This window comes from Mobula birostris, chromosome 9 (assembly GCF_030028105.1).
Source record: "Mobula birostris isolate sMobBir1 chromosome 9, sMobBir1.hap1, whole genome shotgun sequence".
NCBI classification, from domain to species: domain Eukaryota; kingdom Metazoa; phylum Chordata; class Chondrichthyes; order Myliobatiformes; family Myliobatidae; genus Mobula; species Mobula birostris.
The window spans coordinates 68,538,545-68,562,287 of NC_092378.1; the positions used below are offsets into that span (position 1 = coordinate 68,538,545).

The 23,743-nt window shown below is 45.8% G+C and overlaps 1 protein-coding gene across 4 annotated transcripts in view; it reads left to right on the forward strand.

Annotated features, from left to right (window-relative positions):
• nav3 (neuron navigator 3) overlaps window positions 1–23,743 on the forward strand; it is a 548,130-nt gene that overhangs the window by 332,418 nt on the left and 191,969 nt on the right. For all 4 annotated transcript variants that reach the window (XM_072268225.1, XM_072268222.1, XM_072268223.1 and 1 more), the window contains 4 exons: window positions 14,206–14,344; window positions 18,252–18,528; window positions 20,211–20,907; window positions 22,407–22,868. In XM_072268225.1, the coding sequence (XP_072124326.1) occupies window positions 14,206–14,344; window positions 18,252–18,528; window positions 20,211–20,907; window positions 22,407–22,868 (1,575 nt within the window). The remainder of the gene's footprint in view (window positions 1–14,205; window positions 14,345–18,251; window positions 18,529–20,210; window positions 20,908–22,406; window positions 22,869–23,743) is intronic.

Below are 23,743 nucleotides of genomic sequence, written 5' to 3' on the forward strand. Positions count from 1 at the left end.
TCAATATACTGGGCCCGGGTTAGATCTATAGAGTGGTTGACACCCAGGAACTTGAAAATGCTCACCATTTCTACTGCTGCTCCCTCGATAAGGACTGGTGTGCGTTCCCTTGATTTCCCCTTCCTGTGGATCCCAATCATTTCCTTGGTCTTAATGACGTTGAGTGGAAACCCACACAGTGACAGGGGGAATACACAAACCCACTGCAAACAGTGGTGGGAATTGACCCAGGGTCCCTGGCGCTGTTATACCATTATCTAACTGCTACACTACCAGGCCAACCTCATAACCTTACATCCTGAACACAAATCTGAACCAGGTTTATTATCACTGACTTTAGTGACATAAAATTTGTTGTTTTATGGCAGTAGGGCATTGCAAAGGCATAAAAATAATTATAAATTACAAAACTGAATGAGAAGTTGGTAAAATAGTTGGTAATAGGAGATAGACTAAAAATCCTCAACAGGTCAGTCAGCATCGGTGGAGATAGAAACAGTGTTAATATTCCCGATCGAATGTCCTGAAACATGAATTATGTTTCTTTCTCCACAGATGCTGTCTGACCTGCTGAAGATTTTCATTCTGTTCCATTTTTAATGCAGAATTTCGGCGTCTGTGGCATTTCAGCACCATGGTAGTGTAGTAGCGTACTGCTTTACATCACCAGCAAACAGGGTTCAACTCCACTGCTGACTGAAAGGAGATTGTACATTCTCCCTCCCTGTGACTGTGGGGTTCCCCCCAGAGCTCAGGTTTCCTCCCACATTCCAAAGACATATGGGTTGGGGTTAGTGAATTGTGGGCACGTGTGGGCCAACCCCAGCACAATCCTTGCTGATCTCATTTGATGCAAATGACTAATTTCACTGTATGTTTCCATGTACATGTGACAAATAAAGCAAATCTCATCTTAGACTACTACATTTTCTTTCAGACTTTTTGCACCTGCGATGTTTTTCTTTTGGGACAGACAGTGGAGAATTCATTCAGTGAGCACAGACAACTCATATTGACACAAAAGGTGTCCATTCAGCCCATTTATGCCAGCTCTAGGGCAGCAAACACACTAGCCCGCTCACTAATCCAAAATTCACTCTCACACACTCCTGCCTATCCCCTTTGAATCTTCACTGAAGGTAGTTTACAACATCCAATTAAACTACCAGCATATGGGAGGAAACCAGAGGGCATGGGGGAGCCCACACAGACACAGAAATGACATGCAGACTCCACCGAGACAGCACGTCTCCCTTGAGAAGACCAGAATATAAAAGCAAGGATATACTGTTGAGGCCACTCACTTGGAGTACTGTAAGCAGTACTGGGCCCATTATCTAAGAAAGGATGTGCTGGCATTGGTGAGGATCTAGAGGAATTTAAGAAAATTATTGCAGGAATGAAAGGGTTAACATATGAGGTGTGTTTAATGGCTTTGGGCCTGAATTCACTGGAGCTTAGAAGAATGAGGGAGGTTCTCAGTGAAACCTATCAAACATTGAAAGACCTAGATAGAGTGGACGTGGAATGGATGTTTCCTGTAGTGGGAGAGTCTAGGACCAAAGGGCACAGCCTCACAATAGAAGGGTGTCTCTTTTGAACAGAGATAAGAAGGAATTTCTTTAGCCAGAGGGTGGTGAATCTGTGGAATTCATTGCCAAAGATGGCTAAAGAGGCCAAGTCATTGGGTATATTTGAAATGGTAGTTGAAAGACTCTTAAATTAGTGAAGGTGTCAAAGGTTATGGCGAGAAGGCAGTAGAATGGGGTTGAGATGGTGGGCTGTGGTTTCCCTGTCAGAATTGAGCTGAATCACCTGTACAATCTGGCATTTTTGCAGTGTAGCTGGAGTCTCGCTGGGACAGTATGGTTGCAGCGTGTCCAGCCTGAGATGCTGGAGCAGACTTTGAGACAATTTAATGCAGCAGAGCTGAGGCGAGGTGAGGAAAGATCCAAGGTTTGATCAACTTCAGAGCCAGGCTGAATTGGAAAGGTCAGGTATTGGCCATATTGAGGTGGCGGAGCCCAAGTCCGAAGACAAGGAATAACCTGATGTATGGACAATTTAAGCGCCGGGTCAGATTGAAATCTCAGGGTGTCAGGGTGAGAGACGAGCTGGTTCGGCTGGCTGCTCTGCAGGGTTTGTTCGTCTCTGTGCTGGACTGAGGTTGTGGCCTACAACTAGTGGACTTATGGATCAGCTGCAGTGATGCATGGTGTTGTGAACTTCAGTTCTGTTTACTTGCTTTATTGTTTGCTTCTCTCTCTCTCTCTCTCTCTCTCTCTCTCCCCCCCCTCCCCCCCCCCCCGGGGCTTTGACGGTCTTCTTTTGTTTTTAATGTTTAATTGGGGTTCTTTGTTTCGTGGCTGCCTGTAAGGAGACAAATCTCAAGGTTGTATAAAGTGTACATACTTTGACCTTTGAAGGAAAATAAATCAGCCATGATGGTATAGTGGTGAAGACTCGATGGTCCGAACGGCCTTACAGAATGTCTTATGGTCTTATGTTCAATAGAATGCACATCAATCACCAAGTGACCTTCTGTGCTTGAGGGTGGAAAACTCTGCTTTAGGTGTTTGGGGAACCTCATAACTCACACACGTTGAGAATACTCTTCCCTAATCGATTAACTTGCTGTTAACATCTGCGAAGGACACATCAGAATCAGGTTTATTACTACTGATATATGTCATGAAATTTGTTGTTTGTACACTGCAAGGCATAAAAAACCTTAAAGTTACAACAAAACATGATTGCTTCGCAGCGCTAGTGATTTCCAATTGAAATCAATTCCTGCTGCTGTTTGAAGGAGTTTGTATGTTTATTCCGTGTCCATATGCATTTCCTCCGGGTGCTCTGGTTTCCTCCCATATTTCAAAGATGTACTGGTTAGGCTTAGTGGACGGTTAGGGTTAGTGAGTGGTTAGGGTTAGTGGACAGTTAGGGTTAGTGGACAGTTAGAGTTAGTGGACGGTTAGGTTAGTGGACGGTTAGGGTTAGTGGACGGTTAGGGTTAGTGGATCGTTCTGATTAGTGGACGGTTATGATTAGTGGACAGTTAGGGTTCATTGACAGTTCGGGTTAGAGGACGGTTAGGGTTAGTGGACGGTTAGGTTAGTGGATGGTTAGGGTTAGTGGGTTGTTCTGATTAGTGGACAGTCAGGGTTCGTTGACAGTTCGGGTTAGTGGATGGTTAGGTTAGTGGACGGTTAGGGTTAGTGGGTCATTCTGATTAGTGGACGGTTATGGTTAGTGGGTCGTTCTGATTAGTGGGCCTGCTACGTTGGCGCCACAGGCATGATGGCACTTGCTCAATTCACACGGATCTGATTTGACGCAAACAGCATATTTCACTGTATGTTTTGATATACATATAAATATAGACAACACACATCAAAGTTGCTCGTGAACGCAGCAGGCCAGGCAGCATCTCTAGGAAGAGGTACAGTCCATGTTTCAGGCTGAGACCCTTCATCAGGACTAACTGAAGGAAGAGATAGTAAGAGATTTGAAAGTGGGAGGAGGAGGGGAGAGATCCAAAATGATAGGAGAAGACTGGAGGGGGAGGGATGGAGCCAAGAGCTGGACAGGTGATTGGCAAAGGGGATATGAGAGGATCATGGGACAGGAGGTCTGGGAAGAAAGACAAGGGGGGGAACCCAGAGGATGGGCAAGGGGTATATTCAGAGGGACAGAGGACGAAAAAGGAGAGTGAGGCTTTTCATTCCAGGACGAGAGAGATGTCTTCCTTTTTTAAAGAAAGGGGCTTCCCTTCCTCCACTATCAACTCTGCTCTCAAACGCATCTCCCCCATTTCACGTACATCTGCTCTCACTCCATCCTCCCGCCACCCCACTAGGAATAGGGTTCCCCTGATCCTCACCTACCACCCCACCAGCCTCCGGATCCAACATATTATCCTCCGTAACTTCCGCCACCTCCAACGGGATCCCACCACTAAGCACATCTTTCCCTCCCCTCCCCACCGCTTTCCGCAGGGATCGCTCCCTACGCAACTCCCTTGTCCATTCGTCCCCCCCATCCCTCCCCACTGATCTCCCTCCTGGCACTTATCTTTGTAAGTGGAACAAGTGCTACACATGCCCTTACACTTCCTCCCTTACCACCATTCAGGGCCCCAAACAGTCCTTCCAAGTGAGGCGACACTTCACCTGTGAATCGGCTGGGGTGATATACTGCGTCCGGTGCTCCCGATGTGGCCTTCTATATATTGGTGAGACCCGATGCAGACTGGGAGACCGCTTTGCTGAACACCTACGCTCTGTCCGCCAGAGAAAGCAGGATCTCCCAGTGGCCACACATTTTAATTCCACATCCCATTCCCATTCTGACATGTCTATCCATGGCCTCCTCTACTGTAAAGATGAAGCCACACTCAGGTTGGAGGAACAACACCTTATATTCCAGCTGGGTAGCCTCCAACCTGATGGCATGAACATCGACTTCTCCAACTTCTGCTGATGCCCCACCTCCCCCTCGTACCCCATCCGTTATTTATTTTTATACACACATTCTTTCTCTCACTCTCCTGTTTCTCCCTCTGTCCCTCTGACTATACCCCTTGCCCATCCTCTGGGTTCCCCCCCTTGTCTTTCTTCCCAGACCTCCTTTCCCATGATCCTCTCATATCCCCTTTGCCAATCACCTGTCCAGCTCTTGGCTCCATCCCTCCCCCTCCTGTCTTCTCCTATCATTTTGGATCTCCCCCTCCCCCTCCCACTTTCAAATCTCTTAATAACTCTTCCTTCAGTTCGTCCTGATGAAGGGTCTTGGCCCGAAACGTCGACTGTACCTCTTCCTAGAGATGCTGCCTGGCCTGCTGCGTTCACCAGCAACTTTGATGTGTGTTGCTTGAATTTCCAGCATCTGCAGAATTCCTGTTGTTGACAAATATAGATAGTCTTTACATTACTAACCTAGTAAAGTTTCTTTACAATAGTCACTGTTATTGACTCTAGCAATTTTATAAATTCCATATTTATTCAATTATGTTAATTCAACCTCTCTAGCTCCCAAAGTGAGATTCAAACTCTTGTCATCAGATCAATAGTTCAGGCCTTTGAATATCACTGAGAAACACAATCATTTTTGCTGACTTTCCCATTATTTATACAAATATGCGTTTATTTATATTGAATCACTTGGAAAATTTATTTCAAAACCTATTAAAATATCTCAAAATATTTTTGTTAACTGCAAAATGTCTTTGCAGTTCCATTTACAGCACACTCCTATAAATGGAATAGAGAGAACAAGAGCTATTCACTGACATGACAATTCCACCCAAAGATATGGCCAATCTGTGATTTGGGATCGGATTATCTTCTTTGCCTCCTTTATATTAGGATTCAGATTTCTGAAGAGTCCACGTGCATATAAACACTGCCACACTACTCCTCTTTTGGACTATTTATTCGATTTATTTTTTAAAAAGATTTAAAGATTATCTTTATTTGTCACATGTACATTGAAACAGTGAAATGTGTATCTTGTGTCAAACAACCAACACAATCTGAGGATGTGTTGGTGGCAGCCTGCAAGCACCTCGCTTCCAGTGCCAACATACAATAGCATGCCCACAACTTACTAACCCTAATGCAAATGTCTTTGGACTGTGGGAGGAAAGTGGAGCACCAAGATGAAACCCACACGGTCATGAGGAGAACGTGCAATCTCCTTATAGACAGCAGCAGGAATCAAACCTCGATTGGTGGTTGCTGGTGCTGCAAAATGTCGCTCTAACTGCTATGCCACTGTGCTGCCTCCCCCCCCCTTCCATGTTCCAGGGAAGGAAGTATGGCACCTTATTGAGTCCACATGTAGGTTGCCATCTGTGTGTTTCACTCTGAGCTGGCATGAGGAACAAATGTGACTAGTGGCTTTGAATGGGGAATGGTTGTTGGTGCCAGACAGGGTGGTTTGAGTATTTCAGAAACTTGGATTTCAGATCTTGGATTTTCACGCACAGCAGTCTCTAGAGTTGACAAAGAACGATGCAAAAAACAAAAAAAAAATCCAGTGAGCGGCAGTTCTGTGGGCAAAAATGCTTTGTTAACAAGAGAGGACAGAGGAGAATGATTCAAGCTGACAGGAAGGCAACTGTAACTCAAATAACCACACGTTACAACAATGGTGTGTAGAAGAGCATCTCTGAATGCCTCACAGTGAACCTTGCGGTGGATTGCCTACAGCAGCAGAAGACATGTACAGGAGGCACCAAATAAAGTGGCTACTAAGAGTTCATTTGCCCGTGTTAGGAATTTGCTGTGGTCTGTCAGTCAAGGCTCGGCATCCAACAAGAAACAACATTCAACTATATATTGTACAGTATTGATGGATATTGTTAACAATTATGTAAAGGATTATATAAAAATAAAGCTAGAGGTTAACGTATGGATATGGAATTATAAGTTCAGAAGTATATAAATACCAGCTTGTATGTACTGTATATACAACATATTTGATTCTTCTTAATTTTTTTTTTTTGCTTTGGATAGATATCAAACCCTTGTGGGTTCTCGAAGTTGTTGAATTGTAGTCACTGTATTCCAACTGCGTTCACTCCCTGCTTATCTCTTCGACTTAAAGCCTTCATCTATTTTGTTTCCTTGCAAAGAGCTGATGAGCAGATTTGATACCAATGCAGTTTCCAGGGAAACAAACATTTGGATGAAACTATGTTCTTTAAAATATGTGGGAAAGAATGATATAGGGAACTGTGCATCGGTGTTTCAAACCAGCGATTATTCAATTGTGCTTATGATTTACAGGTAACAGGGGGAGTGAGTTATGAACTCGATGAAGTGATTCCACAAAAAATGGCCATGTATAACGGGGGAATGAAATTAAATTAGCAGGGCAATTAGTAAAACAGAATTTATTTTTAATATTTATTAAGAAACATGGTATGATAATGGACCACTCTGGCCCAATGAAACCACACCGCCCCATTACACCCATGTGATCGATTAGCCCACTGACCGGTATATCTTTGGAATGTGGGAGGAAACCGCAGGACCCAGAAGAAACCCAGGGAGAACAGATTCAGATTCATTCATCATATGTACATCCAGAGATGCAGTGAAATGTGTCATTTGTGTTAACAACCAACACACTCAAGAATGTACTGGGACCAGCCCGCAAGTGTCACCACACATTCCAGCACCAGTGTAGTATGCCCACGTGCTCAGCAGAACAACACAGAACACAACAAGCAACAAAGCAAACCCCTCTCCTCCCTTCCACACATATATATACACACACACACACACACACACACACACTCACACTCATACATACACAGTCCTCCAACACCAGGCCAGCTATCTCCGGCCTCCAGCGGACTCGGGCTTGGAGATGCATTGGGCTTTGACTTCCTCAGAGGACTCGCAGAGATTCGCAGGCTCGAGCTCTGGCCAATGGGCCTCAAATCTCCGGACCTCCGATTCGACCCTTGGGCCTCGCTCATTTGGATTGACCCCAGGACCCATCAATTACCGAACATAGCACAGTCCCGCACAGGAAGAGGCTCTTCAGCCCACAGTGTCTGTGCTGTACACAGTGCCGAATTAAACTAATCCCTTCTGCCTGGATATGATCTCTATCCCTCCATTCCTTATCTAACAGCCTCTTAAATGCTAAGATCATATCTGCTTCCACCATCTCTGGCAGGCCATTCCAGGCACCCACCACTCTTTGTGTTAGAAAACCTTTCCCTCCCACATCTCCTTTGAACTTCAACCTCTCACCCTAGACACATACTCTAGTATTTGAGTTTGGGTTCCCCTGAGCCATGGCAATCCCTCTACCTCTGCATTTTAATAAAGTGCTAACTAGCAGTTGGGAAGATGGTAAAATACACACACTTTTCTTGCCTTCTTGTCCCTGATCTTGCCTGTTCCTGTGACATCCTCAGCTGGGTGACCAGATGTGTCACAGTGTGTTTCACCATCTCACTCCCCATTTGGTCTTCATTTCCACTCTGCACGAGACCGTGATGACAGAAATGAGTATTGACATGTTTCACAGATGAGTAACCAGAGGAAAGCACTCTCTGGACTAGCAAGCAACATTGCATCCTTTACCTTTAAAATATTTAGTTGATTTTCAATTTTAATTACCCCTCTGTCTCACTCTCTTCTCTTCACATTTCACAACCATTTTCTCTCACTTATTTTCCTCCTTGCTCGTCTGTCTTGCTAATTACTAGAGTGGGCATGCTGGTTTTTCACTTTGAGATACAGCAGGGTAGCAGGCCTGTCTGGACCGATGAGCTCCCGCTGCCCAGATACTACCCACGTGGCCAGAGCCAGAGCACCCGGCAGAAGCCTGCGCGGTCACTGACAGACCGTACAAACTCCTTACAGACAGCGGCGGCTATGTTCGTGCCAGAGGCATGGAGTCACCTGCAGGCTGCCCCCATCACATCCTCGGACTGTGTTGGTCGTTGGCGCAGACAACACATTTCACTCTCTGTTTCGATGTTTCAACATACATGTGACAGTAAACGCAGAACATAGAACAGTTCAGCACAGGAACAGGCCTTTCGGCCCACAGTGTTTTGCTGAATCGATTAAATTAGTAATCAAATGGCCAACTAAACTAATCTTTAAATCTTTATGATTTTCTTTTGTTACATCTCTTGATTAATCACTGTTTATCTCTCTCTCCCTCATATGCTTCTTTCACATTATTGATTTCAGTCTATCTCTTCCTCCCTCACTGTCTCTCTCACACTCTCTCTCTCTTGCTGTCTTTCCCTTTCTCCACAATGTTTTTTTAAATCCCAGCATAGGCATGGGTTTTAGGTGAGAGGGGAAAGGGAGCATTAGGGACAAGTTTTTCACTGAGGGTGTGAGTATAGAGAATGAGCTGCCTGCCAGAGAAGGTGGTAGAGGAGGGCACAATTACCACGTTTAAAGAGCATTTGGCCAGGTTTGCAGATAGGAAAGGTTTACCGTATATGGGTTAAACATAGGCAAAGTTAGAGTAGCTCAGATAGGCATGGTTTGCCTGGTCTGTAGGGCATTACTGTAAAACTCTAATGGTCACAGGAGAATGAGGAACAACCTTATGGAAGTGTTTAGATCAGGTAGATGACAACAGTCTTTGCCCTCATGTATGGGAGTCCAAAACTAGGGATCATAGGTTTGGGATGAGAGGGGAAAGACTTAGAAGGGGCAACTATTTTATGTAGAGGGCGAGCTGGTTGAGGCAGGTACAATAGTAACATTTAAGAAGCACTTGGAAAAGTACTTGGAGGGAAATGGGCCAAGTGCAGGAAATTGGAACTAGCTGGTGGGTACCGTGATCGGCAAGGACTTGTTGGGCCAAAGGGCTTGTGTCTGTGCGGTATTGCTCTGCGATTCTAATTTAAACCAGGAGGAGGCCAATCAGCTCCCCTTGCCTGCATTTCTATTCAATAATATTCTGGCAGCACACACAAAATTCTGGAGGAAATCAGCAGGTCAGGCAGCATCTATGGAGGGAAATAAACAGTTGACATTTTGGGCCAAGGCACTTCATCAGGACTGGAAAGGAAGGGGGCGGAAACCAGAATAAGAATATGCGGGGGTGGTGAAGAGGTGCAAGCTGGCCGGTGATAGGTGAAACCAGGTGAGTGGGTGGGGGAGGAGGGGCTGAAGTGAGAAGCTGAGAGTTGATAGTTGGAAGAGGTAAAGGTTTGAAGAAGACGGAGTCTGACAGGAGAGGAGAGTGGACCATGGAAGAAGGGAAGGAGGAGAGGAACCAGAGGGAGGTGATGGGCAGGTAAGGAGAAGAGAAGGGGTAAGGGGGAGGGCGCGAATGAGGAATGGAAAAAGAGAGAAGAGCATCATTATCACTGCAGTGATAGCTCAATTATGAGCTCACATCTCTACTGCTGTTATATTTGAAGGCAACATTATTTTGGAATTTTCCTGAAAACAGATGGCTTAAATGCTAGAATGTGTAGCTGAAACCACTGACTCAGCAGTTGGAAACATTTTGCAGATAATATTTCACATAATTTCCAAACAATATCCAAGCTGCAAAGCAAACCATCCCCAGGTTTGTGGCTGTTTTCAATCTGACCTGATTGTTTGCAATGGCCTACATATGGAACAGATTGAAAATCCTCCGAAGATGCTTCAGGCATGGCTGGTCACGAGGAGAAAGCTTACGGCTTAGAGAATTGTCTCTCCCTCCCCTGTCGTACACCAGGCAGTGGCTACTCCCCATTATTCATTAAAAATTCAGCAAAAACCCATGTTAAAATATTCATAAATCGGCTTTCAGACATCTTAAATATTTAAAGACTAGTTTTATTTGGCACATGTACATTGAAATACACAGTGAAATGTGTCATTTGCATCAAATCAAAACAGTGAAGATTGTGATGGGGCAGCCTGCAATTGTCACTGTGCTTCTAGTGTCAACACAGCATGCAATTTACTAACCCTAACCCATAAGTCCTTGGATAGTGGAAGGAAATCAGGGCATCCAGGGGAAACCCACACAGTCATGGAGAGAATGCAGGAGCTCCTTATGGACAGCAGAGAATTGAACCCCGATCAGTGATGCTGGTGCTGTAATGTCATGTTGCTTTGCGGCAACCCAGATTGGACAACTAAAGGCTGATTTATACTTGTGTGTCAAATGGGCGCTGTAGCCTACGCAAGTGGCCTACGTGCGTTGTGAGCATTTATACTGGTGCGTTGGTGTGTTTGCAACGCTCTGCAATTTGGGCACGTCGCACATGCGCACACACCTGCCCGTGCAAGGCTTCATGGTCATGGCAGTCTTTCTCGGGGTAAACAAGCTTAAAGCAAATGTCTTTTTTCGTAAAAGCGAAATGTGTCCTCCATAATTTCGGAGGTCTGTAAAGCTTTATGGAAAGCATTGCAGCCAGAGTTCCTTCCCTGCTCTTCAGTCGCCTAATGGGAAGCTATTGCAGCGTAGGAGGTAATACGATGCTACCAGGCAGACCAATCACAGTTGTTCGGTCTGCGTTGCCGCGACGCGTAGTTACATTTTGGGAGAGGTGTGCGTCGGGCTACGGCATAGGGATCCACGTAGGCTCTGCGTAGGGTTTGCGGCGATACCATACTTACGGCGTCGAGTTGACGCAGAAGTATAAATCAGCCTTAAGTGCTGTGCTTTCGCCAGGCAAAGCTCTGGTGTTTGGGGTAACTTATAAGAAGCCGAGTCCAGTTAGAGTGATATTCGGTTTGAATATTTTAATATCTTGCTCAATAGTTTGATGGGAATATAATACAGGTAGAATGAGAAAGGTGAATAAAGTCATACAGCACAGAAACAAGCCTTTCAGCCCACTTGGTCCATGGTGAGCAAGTGCCCTATCTCGTTTGGCTCATAACCTTCTAAAACTTTCCAATCCATATAACTGCCCCAGTGTCTTATAAAAGTTATTATTGTTAACAGAGATGTAGAAAATGAGCAAAAAAGATAAAAGGAGAAATCAAATTAGAGAATAAGTTCGAGCTTATTGTCATTGAACCATGCACGTGTATAGCTAAAATGAAACATTCCTCCGGGGCCAAGGCAAAATACACAGTGCCTACAGTCACACACAGCACATCTAGTTACGATCCAGCACGTAGAGTCACAGAACAATATTAGCACAAGGCCCTGGGTGGCATGGCCTGAAGAAAAAATATGAAGATGGATAGGTACAGATCGAGAATGAGAGAGTCGTCAAGCAGTACCACACTTCAGTCCCACTGGTCCATGCTGATCACTGGGAAGAAGACCACCTTATCAATCCCTCTCATAATGTTCCTGAACCGGTGGTGCGGAACCTAAAGCTCCTCTACCTCCTTTCCGATGGTAGTAGTGAGGAGAGAACATAGCCTGGATGGTGAGGAATCCTTGACAACGGATGCTTCTTCCTCGTGACAACGCTCCTTGTAGATGTGCTCAATGGTGGGGAGGGCTTTGCCTGTGACAGACTAGACCATATCCACAACTTTTTACTGGCTTTTCCCTCTTTCCAAGAGGGTGCTGGCGATACATGGTGATGTATTGTGAGCAGCTCACAAAACTACAAGGCACTTGGCAACAATTCAGCAGGGACTGACTGCAATTCCAAAGCTCTCCCTTGATTGTAGAGCAGTTCAGATTTGTCAGATTGTGAACAATGTTACTTTAATGCAAGTGTCTGTTACATCTACCTAATTCCTGTCTGATCCCAGATTTTCAGAAATAAACAATTAATTAAAATAAAGTAAACATGGAACAAAATGCTGATCAGTGTTTTAATCAGAATCAGAATCAGAATCAGAATCCTTTATTATCGCCAAGTACGTGACACATACAGGGAATTTGATGCCCATTTCCCTGAGCTCTCGCTGTACAGAATCAAAAAGTAAACAAAACAATAGTGCAAATAATCGTAAACTATATACAATGAGGTATACCTGTGTATGTACAGGTGGACTTGGTTTATAATGGACTAAAATTCAAGTGTTCATAAGACTGATGGCATACGGAAAGAAACTGTTCTTGTACCTATTTGTCCTGGCATACAGTGATCTAAAGCTCCTACCAGAAGGAAGGAGTTGGAACAGGTGATGTCCAGGGTGTGATGGGTCTACAATGATGCTGCTTGCTCGCTTCCTGACTCTAGATGCATACAAGTCCTGGATCGAGGGCAGCTTCACACCAATAATCCTTTCCACAGCCCTGACAGTTCTTTGGAGTCTTTTCTTGTCTTGTTTGGTAGCTGATCCAAACCAGACATTGATAGACGAACAGAGAACAGACTGGATTATTCCTGAATAGAATTGAATCAGCAGCTCCTGAGGCAGGTTGTACTTCCTGAGTTGACGTAGGAAATACAACCTCTGCTGAGCCTTTTTGATAAGAGTGTCCGCATTGGGTGTCCACTTCAGGTCCTGGGAGATTGTGACACCCAGAAACCTGAAGGTCTCCACAGCAGACACAATACTGTTGAGTATAGTGAGTGGGGGGAGTACTGGGGGGCTCCTCCTGAAGTCCACTGTCATCCCCACAGTCTTGAGTGTATTTAGCTTCAGATTGTTCTGACCACACCAGAGGGCCAGCCGTTCCACCACCCGTCTGTATGCAGGCTCATCACCGTCATTTTAAGTCATTAAAAATTAGAGGAATTTGTATTAATAGCTCTCTCTCCCCTCTTGTGTTATATTTTACCATCTGTCCTTCTTTTTCTTTATTCCTATATCTCCTTTCTCATCTCTCACTTACTTTCTCTTTCTTCCTCTGGTATTATTGGTATTGGTTTATTATTGCCACCAGTACCAAGATACAGTGAAAAGTCTGTCTTACTTACTGTTCTTACAGATCAGATCATTACCCAGTGCATTGAGCTAGAACAAAGTAAAACAGTAACAATGCAGAATAAAGTGTTACAGCTACAGAGAAAGTGCAGTGCAGGCAAAGAATAAAGTTCAAGATCATAAAAGGTAGATGATGAGGTCAAGAGTCTTATCATACAAGAGGTTGTTTAGGAGTCTGATAACAATGAGACAGAAGCTGTCCCTGAGGCTGGTGGACCATGTTTTCAGGCTTTTGTGTCTTCTGCTGGATGGGAGAGGAGAGAAGGGAGAATGCTCAGTATGGTTGGTTCTGTCTCTCTCTCACATAGATTACCCATTCCAACTGACTGCTTACTTTTTTTCCATCTCTATCTTTATCATAGGTACGTGGATGAAAGGGATAGATTGTTCTTAAGTTAGGCACAACACCATGGGGTGAAGTGTCTGTACTGTGCTGCAATGTTTTAAGTTCTATCTATCTATATGCCTTTTTTCACTTCTCAATGGCCTTAATGTTGTCTTACATGGAAACTATCTTTCTCTTTTCCCCTTATCTATCTCTCCCATCTCTTTCTGTAACTTGCTCCATGTTTCTTTTGATCTCTCACGTTCCCACTCTCAGTGACCTCATTAGAACTATACCGTATCCAAAGAGTGTTCTCACTATTTTCTCATTGACTGCCGAGATGTACGTGCAGCTAGTCTCATTAATGCTAGCCAGATAACTTTCCAGTTATTTTTGTCAAGGTCAAAACCCCAGCAGTCACTGGCACTGTGTAGTCTTCCATAATTACACCAAGACCTCCGATTAATTGATGAATCTTCACCCTGGTGAACATGTCTTTTCTTCAGCTAGCTGATCAAGGATGTTTCTCTGTTCTTCCACCAGCTGGGATGACAGCAGTTCAGTCAGCAGTGGTCTCAGTGACACACTCGACAACCTTAGTACTGATGACATGAACACCACCTCATCCATCAGCTCTTACTCGAACATCACTGCATCTTCCAGGAAGAATACCAGCACTCAGGTATGCTGTCTGTATCAATCTCCCTGAGTTGTTGAAGGACAATAAAGCACCCAGGGAAAAAGAGGGGAAAGGTTCCAGATATTTAAAGTGCATTTTAAGTTTTAATTACTCATCTTATTCTCTCATTATCATACTTGAACAATTAATTGCATGTGGAAACCAGTCCTCATGTAGGAGTCCCTAAAGGTTAACTTGCAGACTGGCAGGAAGTAGAGAGTGGGATAAAGGGGGCCTGTTCTGACCGGCTGCTGGTAACTAGTAGTGTTCCTCAGGGGGCGGTGTTGGGATTGCTTTGTTCACATTATATGTCAATGATTTGGATGACGGTATTGATGGCTATGTGGCCAAATTTGTGGACGATACAAAGATAGGTGAAGGGGCAGGTAGTATTGAGGAGACAGGGAGTAAGCAGAAGGACTTGCACAGATTAGCAGAATGGGCAAAGGAATGGCTGATGGAATGTAGTGTAAGGAAGCATATGCTCATAGACTTTGGTAGAAGGAATAAAGCCATAGACTATTTGCTGAATGGAGGAAATTCAGAAATCAGAAGTGCAACGGAACTTAGAAGTATAAGGCATTGATCAGACTGCATTTGGAGCATTGTGAGCAGTTTTGGGCCTATTATCTAAGGAAGGATGTACTGCCATTGGAGATGGTCCAGAGGAGGTTCACAAGAATGATCCCGGGAATGAAAGGGTTAACGTATGAGGAGCATTTGGATTGGAGGGTGGCTAATGTTGTCCCTCTCTTCAAGAAGGGAGGAAGAGAGAAAACAAGGGATTATAGACCGGTTAGTCTGACGTCGGTGGTGGGAAAGATGCTGGAGTGAATTACAAAAGATGAAATTACGACACATCTGGATAGCAGTAACGGGATCAGTCCGAGTCAGCATGGATTTACGAAAGGGAAATCGTGCTTGGCTAATCTTCTGGAATTTTTTGAGGATGTAACTATGAAAATGGATAAGGGAGAGCCAGTGTATGTAGTGTAGCTGGACTTTCAGAAAGCCTTTGATCAAGTTTCACATAGGAGATTAGTGGGCAAAATTAGGACACATGGTATTGGGGGCAGAGTACTGACATGGATTGAAAATTGGCTGGCTGACAGAAAACAAAAAGTAGCGATTAATGAGTCCCTTTCGGAATGGCAGGCGGTGACCAGTGGGGTACGGCAGGGTTCAGTGCTGGGACCGCAGATGTTTACAATACATATTAATGATTTAGATGAGGGAATTAAAAGTAACATTAGCATATTTGCCGATGACACAAAGCTGGGTGGCAGTGTGAAATGTGAGGAGGATGTTATGAGAATGCAAGGTGACTTGGACAGGCTGGGTGAGTGGGCAGATGCATGGCAGATACAGATTAATGTGGATAAATGTGAGGTTATCCACTTTGGTGGTAAGAATGGGAAGGCAGATTATTATCTAAATGGAGTCAAGCTAGGAAAAGGGGAAGTACAACGAGATCTAGGTGTTCTTGTACATCAGTCACTGAAAGCAAGCATACAAGTACAGCAGGCAGTGAAGAAAGCTAATGGCACGCTGGCCTTCATAACGAGGGGAATTGAGTCTAAGAGCAAAGAGGTCCTTCTGCAGCTGTACAGGGCCCTGGTGAGACCACAGCTGGAGTATTGTGTGCAGTTTTAGTCCCCAATTTTGAGGAAGGACATTCTTGCTATTGGGGAGTGTAGCATAGGTTCACAAGGTTAATTCCCGGGATGGTGGGACTGTCATATGTCGAAAGATTGGAGTGACTGGGCTTGTATACTCTGGAATTTAGAAGGCTGAGAGGGATTCTTATTGAAACATATAAGATTATTAAGGGATTGCACATGCTGGAGGCAGGAAGCATGTTCCCGCTGATGGGTGAGTCCAGAACCAGAGGCCACAGTTTAAGAATAAGGGGTAGGCCATTTAGAACGGAGTTGAGGAAAAACTTTTTCACCCAGAGAGTGGTGGATATATGGAATGTTTTGCCCCAGAAGGCTGTGGAGGCCAAGTCTCTGGATGCTTTCAAGAAAGAGATGGATAGAGCTCTTAAAGATAGTGGAATCAAAGGTTATGGGAATAAGGCAGGAACTGGATACTGATTGTGGATGATCAACCATGATCACAGTGAATGGTGGTGCTGGCTCGAAGGGCCAAATGGCCTACTCCTGCACCTATTGTCTATTGTCTATTTGGTGGCTCTGGGCCTGTACTCACTGGAGTTTACAAGAATGAGGGGGGAATCTCATTAAAGCCTGTTGAATATTCAAAGACCTAGATAGAATGGACGTGCTCCCATTAGTAGAAAAATTTAGGACCAGAGGGCACAGCCTCAGAATACAACTACTTCAGTTTTGAACAGAAATGAGGAGGAATTTCTTCAGCCAGAAGGTGGTGAACTTGTGGAATTCATTGCCACAGAGGACTGTGAAGACCAAGTCATTGAGTATATTTTAAGCAGAGGTTGATAGGTTCTTGTTTAGTCAGGGAGTCAAAAGTTAGAGGGAGAAGGCGGGATAATGGGGTTAAGAGGGATAATAAATCAGCCGTGATGGAATGGTGAACATGGGCCAAATGGACTAATTATGCTGCTTTGAGTTATGATCTCATGGAAGCAACTTGCCATGCAAATTGATAGGGTAGCTAAGAAGGTGTATGTAGCGTTGGGATTCATGAGGGCGAGAACTGAGTTCAACAGCCTCGAGATAATATCACAGCTCTATAAAACACTGGTTAGACGACACTTGGAGTATTGTGTTCAGTCCTAGTCACCTCACTGTAGGAAGGATGCTTAGAGAAGCTGCAGTGAAGGTTTGCCTGGATGGAAGTCTTGTGAGGATAGATTGATCAAGCTAGGGATTTTCTCTTTAGAGTGAAGGAGGCTGAGGTATACAAGGTAAGAGGTATAGACTGAATGGATAGCCAGAGACTTTTTCTCAAGATGGATTTACAAGGATGTTGCCATGACTTGAGAGGCTTTGTTTTAGGGAAAGGCTGAATAGTTTAAGACTTTATCCCCTGGGGCGTCGGAGATTGAGAGGAGATTTGATAGAGGTTTACAAAATGATGAGGGGCATAGATAGGGTAAATGCAAGCAGGCTGCTTCCACTGGGGTTGGGTTAGACTTGAACTAGATGTCATGGGTTAAGAGTGAAAGGTGAAATGTCTAAGGGGAACATGAGGTGAACTTCTTCACAGAAGAGGGGTAGGGGAGGAGAATGGAGGGCTATGGTCCAGGTACAGGTTGATGGGACCAGGCAGATTTATAGTTCAGCACAGACTAGATGGGCTGAAGGGCCTGTTTCTATACAGTGGTGTTCCATGACTGTAAGACTATCTATGGCTAATATACTACTAAGGTGACTGGAGGAATGTCCGAGGTAGGTGCTTTACACAGAGAGTGGTGGATATATGGAATGCCCTGCCAGGGGTGATGGTGGAGGCAGATACATTAGGGATATCTAAGAAACTCTGGGATAGGCACATGGATGATAGAAAATTGGAGGGTTATGTAGGAGAGAAGGGTTAGAATGATCTTAGAGTAGGTTAAAAGCTTGGAACATTGAGGACATAAGAGCCTGTACTACTTTGTAATGTTCTGTTCTCAAAGTTAATTTTCTTTGAGGTACAGTGTGGAGTAGGTCCTCCCGCCCCACCAAGCCGCACTGCCCAGCAACCACAAATTCAACCCTAGCCTAATCAAAGGACAATTGACAATAACCAATTAACCTACTAACTGGTACATCTTTGGACTGTGGGAGGAAACCAGAGCACCCGTAGGAAACCCACATAGTCACAGGGAGAAAGGACAGAGGATGCTGGGATTGACCTCTGAACTCCAACGCCCCAAGCTGTAAGAGTAGCACGCTAACCGCTATATTCTGTGTTCTATCACTTGTTCCACGTGTTGTCACAGCTCAAAGCAGACTCAGAAAAACACTCGACATCAGAAAATGAAGCAGCTTGGAGTGGAGAGGAGCTGAAGAAACCTGAGGACGGAGCGGAGATATCAAAGATGGAACCAAATGAGAAGTGGAAGAGGAATCCCTCGGACCTGTCTGATGACTCTGAGAAGGGGCAGAGACCCACATTGTCTTTGTCCCAGACCGGATCGTGGAGGCGGGGGATGACGGCACAGGGAGGGGTACCCACTCCTCGGAGCAAGGCTACGCCCCTCCCCTTAAAGCCCATTGGTAAGGATGCAGAAATGGTCAGCTGAGGGCAACGGGGGACTGTAGGGCAAAAAGGCTTCTCAAACCAGAGAGAGTGGGTGGGGAGGACAATAGTGGGGTTGGGGGTTGCTGGGTTAGGCCAACTGTGGGATGCAGGTTGATCAGAACTCGCAGAATAAATCCAGGAGAGTCAACCTCTCCTGGACACACGAGATTTCATGGATGCTGGAAACCTTGAGCAACACACAAATTGCCAGAGCAACTCAGTGGTTCAGGCAGCATCTGCAGAAGGGAATAAACAGTTAGCATTAGCCGCTGCCTGGCCTACTGGGTCCCTCCAGCATTTTGTGTGTGTTGCTCACAATTTCCTGGAGTTTGTTGAGTCCCAGTGCAAGAAATACTATGTTAGAGCCACAGAGTTATACAGTGCAGAAACAGGCCATTCGGCCCAGCTGGTCCATGCTGATCAAGGAGTCCACTTGAACTTGCTTGTGTTTGACTCATCGCCATCTATACCTATATAGCTATACCATCTATATCTTGGGCGCCCTCCCAAGACTATGGTCAACACGCTCCTAGAAGACAGCGGCGCAGCTAATGTAAATGAACTGAACACACTGATGAGGGAGAGGGAGAAGTGGAGAGTCCATCATCGTGCCTGACACCGGCCCCCTAGGCCTGAGACGATGTAGTGGTAGTAGTAGTAGTAGTATCTATACCTTTCCTATCTGTGTACCTGTATAAATCTCATTTTAACAATGTAATGGTACCCACCTCCTCCTCTTTATCTGGCAGCTCATTCCAGATACCCACCACCCTGGTGAAAAACATGTCCCTCAGATCCCATTGAAACCACTCACCTTAAACCTATGTCCTCTACTTTTAAATTCTTCTGGCCCGAATGGGGGGAACTTTGATGATGGATGTTGCCTTTTTGACGCAGTGCCTCTTATAGATACTGATGATGGGGAGTGAGGTGTCCATGATGTATTGAGCAGAGTCCACTACTCTTTGCAGATTCATAAGCTTCATGTGTTCCTGCATTCGAATTGCTGTACTAGACCAAAATGCAACCAATCAGCATACTTTCAACAGTGCATCTGTAGGAAGTTTGTCAAAGTATTGGTGACAAGCTGAACCTCCTTAACCTTCTAAGAAAGTAAAGATGCTGGCCTGCCTGCCATGCATCTATGCGCTTGGCATCCAATAAATTAATGCCCAATACATTAATGCCCAGCAATTTAAAGGTGCTAATTCCTCAACACAGACTCATGGGTTTCTGTAGATGCTGGAAATCCGGGAACTCCTTTATGCTTGGAAATTTGACTGTGGAAACTAAATAAAAAATGGCTTCAAGCTCCATGAATCAAGAAAACAGAATGACTCAACGTCTGTCCTACAACATCCTCCTCTTCCTCCTCTAGACTCCCTGCCCCTACCACTTCTGCCCCATGTCTTTGCCTAGCTCACTTAGTTCCTTCCCCATCACCTCTAGCCACACCCACTTCCTCCTCCAGTCCTGCCCCTTTCTCACCTCATCGCTGTCTTCATCCTCCCCACATCTTTCCATCAACCCCACCCTCTTCCTGAGCAACAGACAGAAAATGCTGGAGGACCTCAGCAGGTCAGGCTAATGTAGACAGGCTCAGGGTATAGGCAGGTTCCTTTGTCCTAACCCTTTGTGCTTTGCTTGCCCACTGCAGGTAAGATGGATGATGCCAAAGTGTCAGAGAAAGGGAAAGTGCCCCTGAAAGGGACAGCCACACAGCCTTCTCCACCTGAGGCAGGCAGGAACAGCGGCGACGAGGGCAAAAAGCCGCCTTCGGGGATGGCGCGGACGCCCACCGTCTCCTTCGGCTTCAAGAAGGCCGGAGTCAGCTCGTCCGTCAGCACGACCGCCAGCGGGGTGACGGTGAGCAGCGGGTCCGCTACCCTTGGCAAGGTGCCCAAGTCCTCCGGCATCCCCAGCAAGCCCGGCTCAGCCAGGAAGACCAGCCTGGATGGATCTCAGAACCAAGATGACGGGATCTTGCTGGTTAGTTCCCGGACCAACCTGCAGTACCGCAGCCTGCCCCGGCCAGCCAAGTCCAGTGTGGGCACCGCCAGCGGCCGCTGCAGCCAGCGCTCCAGTGCCAGTAACGTCGAGGGCAGCACCAAGGGGCCACCTGCTGCCCCCTCCTCCAAGCTCAGAGAGCCGTCAAAAGTGGGCTCTGGGCGCTCTAGCCCCATCGGCAGCGCCGGCCCGTCCGAGCGGGAGAGGGCAGCAGTGTCTGATCCAGAGAGTGCCTCACTGTCAACCTCACCCAAGTCCAGCCCCCCTCCCTCTACAGCCGGCGGGGCACCGGGGCTCAGGCAGCAGGCGTCCAAGTACCCCGACATCTCGTCACCTACCTTTCGCAGGTGAGTGTCGTCCACGTTCAAGACAGTGTTGTCGGGTCATAGTGTCATTGAGGTTTTGTGTTGTAGAGTTACAGTGTGTTAATGTTGTTGATTCATTGATTCACAGAGTCATAGAATTATTGTGCATTAGTCATAGAGTTATCATGCATTAGTCATACAGTCATCGTATCATTGTCAGAGTCATAGTCATAGTCAGAGAGTCAGAGTTATCATATTATAGTCATAGAGTCACCGTGTATTAGTCATATAGTCAGAGAGTTATACAGTTATTATATCATTGTCATAGAGTCGTGGTGTATTAGTCATAGGGTCATAGTCAGAGAGTTATGGAGTTATCCCTGTCATTGTCATAGAGTCAGAGTTATTGTCATAGAGTCATCATGTTATTGTCAGAGTCATGGAGTCATAGAGTCATTGTCGTTAAGCCAAGAGTTGGAGTCATCATGTCCTTGTCATAGAGTCAGCATGCCAAAGGGCCATTGATTTGTCATGTTGTAGAGTCATTGAGTCATAGAGTAGCAGTCATTGTTGTTTGATACAATGACTGTGACTCTATGACACAACTCAATGATCTATGAAATGACAACTCATGGATGCTACAACACAATGACTCTATGACTGTGATACAATGACTCTGTGACTGTACAACATGACAACTCTACGACTCAATGACTCAGTGACTCTTACAACATGACAACTCAATGCCTCTACGACATGATGATGCAAGGCTGGATGGACTTGGGTTGTTTGCTCTGGAATGGTGGAGGCTGAGCGGAGATCGGAATGAGGTTTATAGGATTATGAGAGGCACAGACAGAGTGGACAGAGTATCTGTTTCCCAGGGTTGAAATGTCTAATACCAGAAGCCATGCATTGAAGGTGAGAGGGGATAGGTTCAAGTGGGATGTGAGGGGTAAGTTTTTTACTCAGAGAGTCGTGGATGCGCTGCCTGCTATGGTGGTAGAGGCTTTTAAGAGACATTTGCATAGGCACATGGAAGTAGGAAGGCGGAGGGATATGGTCATTGTGTAGGTAGCAGGGATTAGTGTTTGGGTGTTTTTGATTTGCCTTTTAGCTGGTTCAGCACAACATTGTGGGCCGAATAGCCTGTTCCTGTGCTGTACTATGTTCTATTTTCAATTACTCTACGACATGACTCAATGATTCTATGAAATGATGACTCATAGACACTACGACATGATGACTCTACGATATGTTATATTTCATTATGTCATAGAGTCATAGATTCATCGAATAGTTTTATCGAATCGTGTTGTCTTAATCATTGTGTCATATTGTTCCTTGACCTGCTGAATATTTCCACCATTTTGTTTTTATTTATTTTTAACTGCATGAATATTATAGTTTTCAATAAATATTTAAATTGGTTGACAATTTAGGATAAGGCCAGCAGTATACTAATGCAGAAGGGTTGTCCTGTGTTGTACTGTTTGGTGTTCGGATGTTCAAATATTTATTCCACTCTCCGTTCTCCACAGGCTGTTTGGCACAAAGGTTGCTGGCAAACCAGTCAGCGGGTCTGGCTCGGAATCGGCAAAGAGCCCCACCATTGTCTCCAGCCCCCATGGCTCGCTGTCTCGCCAGGGCAGCCTGGAGTCGCCGTCGACCGGTCCAGGGGGCCTGACTGGAGCGGGAGGCAAGCCAGCAGAGCAGGCGGTGGAGGGGAGTGGCCAGAGCCCCTCGCTGGCCTCCAGTCCTGCTTCCCTCCACTCGCTGCCTTCCAGTGGGCACCAGCTGCCCGCCAGCCTCAGCAGCTCCCCTGGCGGCAGCAAGGACACCCTCAGCTACCCCTCTCTGACCAGCCTGCACACCAGCTCAGAGTCCATCGACCTGCCGCTCAGCCACCATGGCTCGCTCTCTGGCCTGACCACCACGCCCAAGGGGGAGGTACAGAACCTACTACTGAGGGCAGGCAGTGTCAAGTCAACCCTCTCCGAAAGGTAAGCTAGGAGACCTTCTGACTGTGTGTACAGGTCCATGGTTAACTGCGAATGTGGAATTCAATGATGGGAGCTATTCGGCCCGTCCAGTCTGTGCTAGTTCTTTCTGATACCTTAGACTTAAACTGTGCTTAATGTTTGTCCAATTTCCCTTTGCGTTCATGCTTCAGAAAGAATGTGAGAATAATATCAGGAAGAATCATTACCCTGTCCTTGCATCTCAATTCATTGAGTTGTACAGCTTGGAAACCCGCCCTACAGCCCAACTGCCTACTAGTTGTTGTCCTTTCTGTGCCTAGAGGCACATTGGGCCGCAACCTTGCACCTCTTTGTGTTTTTTTACGAGGCCGCGTTGCTAGCTCGATGCTCAACCCAGCATGGGTGGAAAGTGTACAAAGAGCCGGCCGGATTTGAACAGGGCACCACTCGCCTCAAAGTCCAGTGCAAATGCCACTACGCCACCAGCCGGCATTGTCCCTATTAGGTCCAGTCCTATTTGTACATGCTGGTTACTTCACAGCCTGATATGGAAACAGCAAGAATGGAAAAGCCCACAGCAAGTGGTGTATATAGCCCAGTCCATCACAGGCATCGCCCTCCTCACCATTGAGCACATCACTACAAGGCTCGCTGCCACAAGGAAGCAGCATCCATGAGGGACCCCACCAGACTGGCCATGCTCTCTTCATGCTGCTGCCGTCAAGCAGGAGGTCGAGGAGTGTTAGGTCCCATACCATAAGGTTCAGGAACACTTATTACTCTTCACCCATCAACCACCAGGCTCCTGAACCATAATAGATAACTTCACTCACCTCAACAGTATCTCAACCTATGGACTCACTTTTAAAGACTCCGTAACTCATGTTCTCAGTATT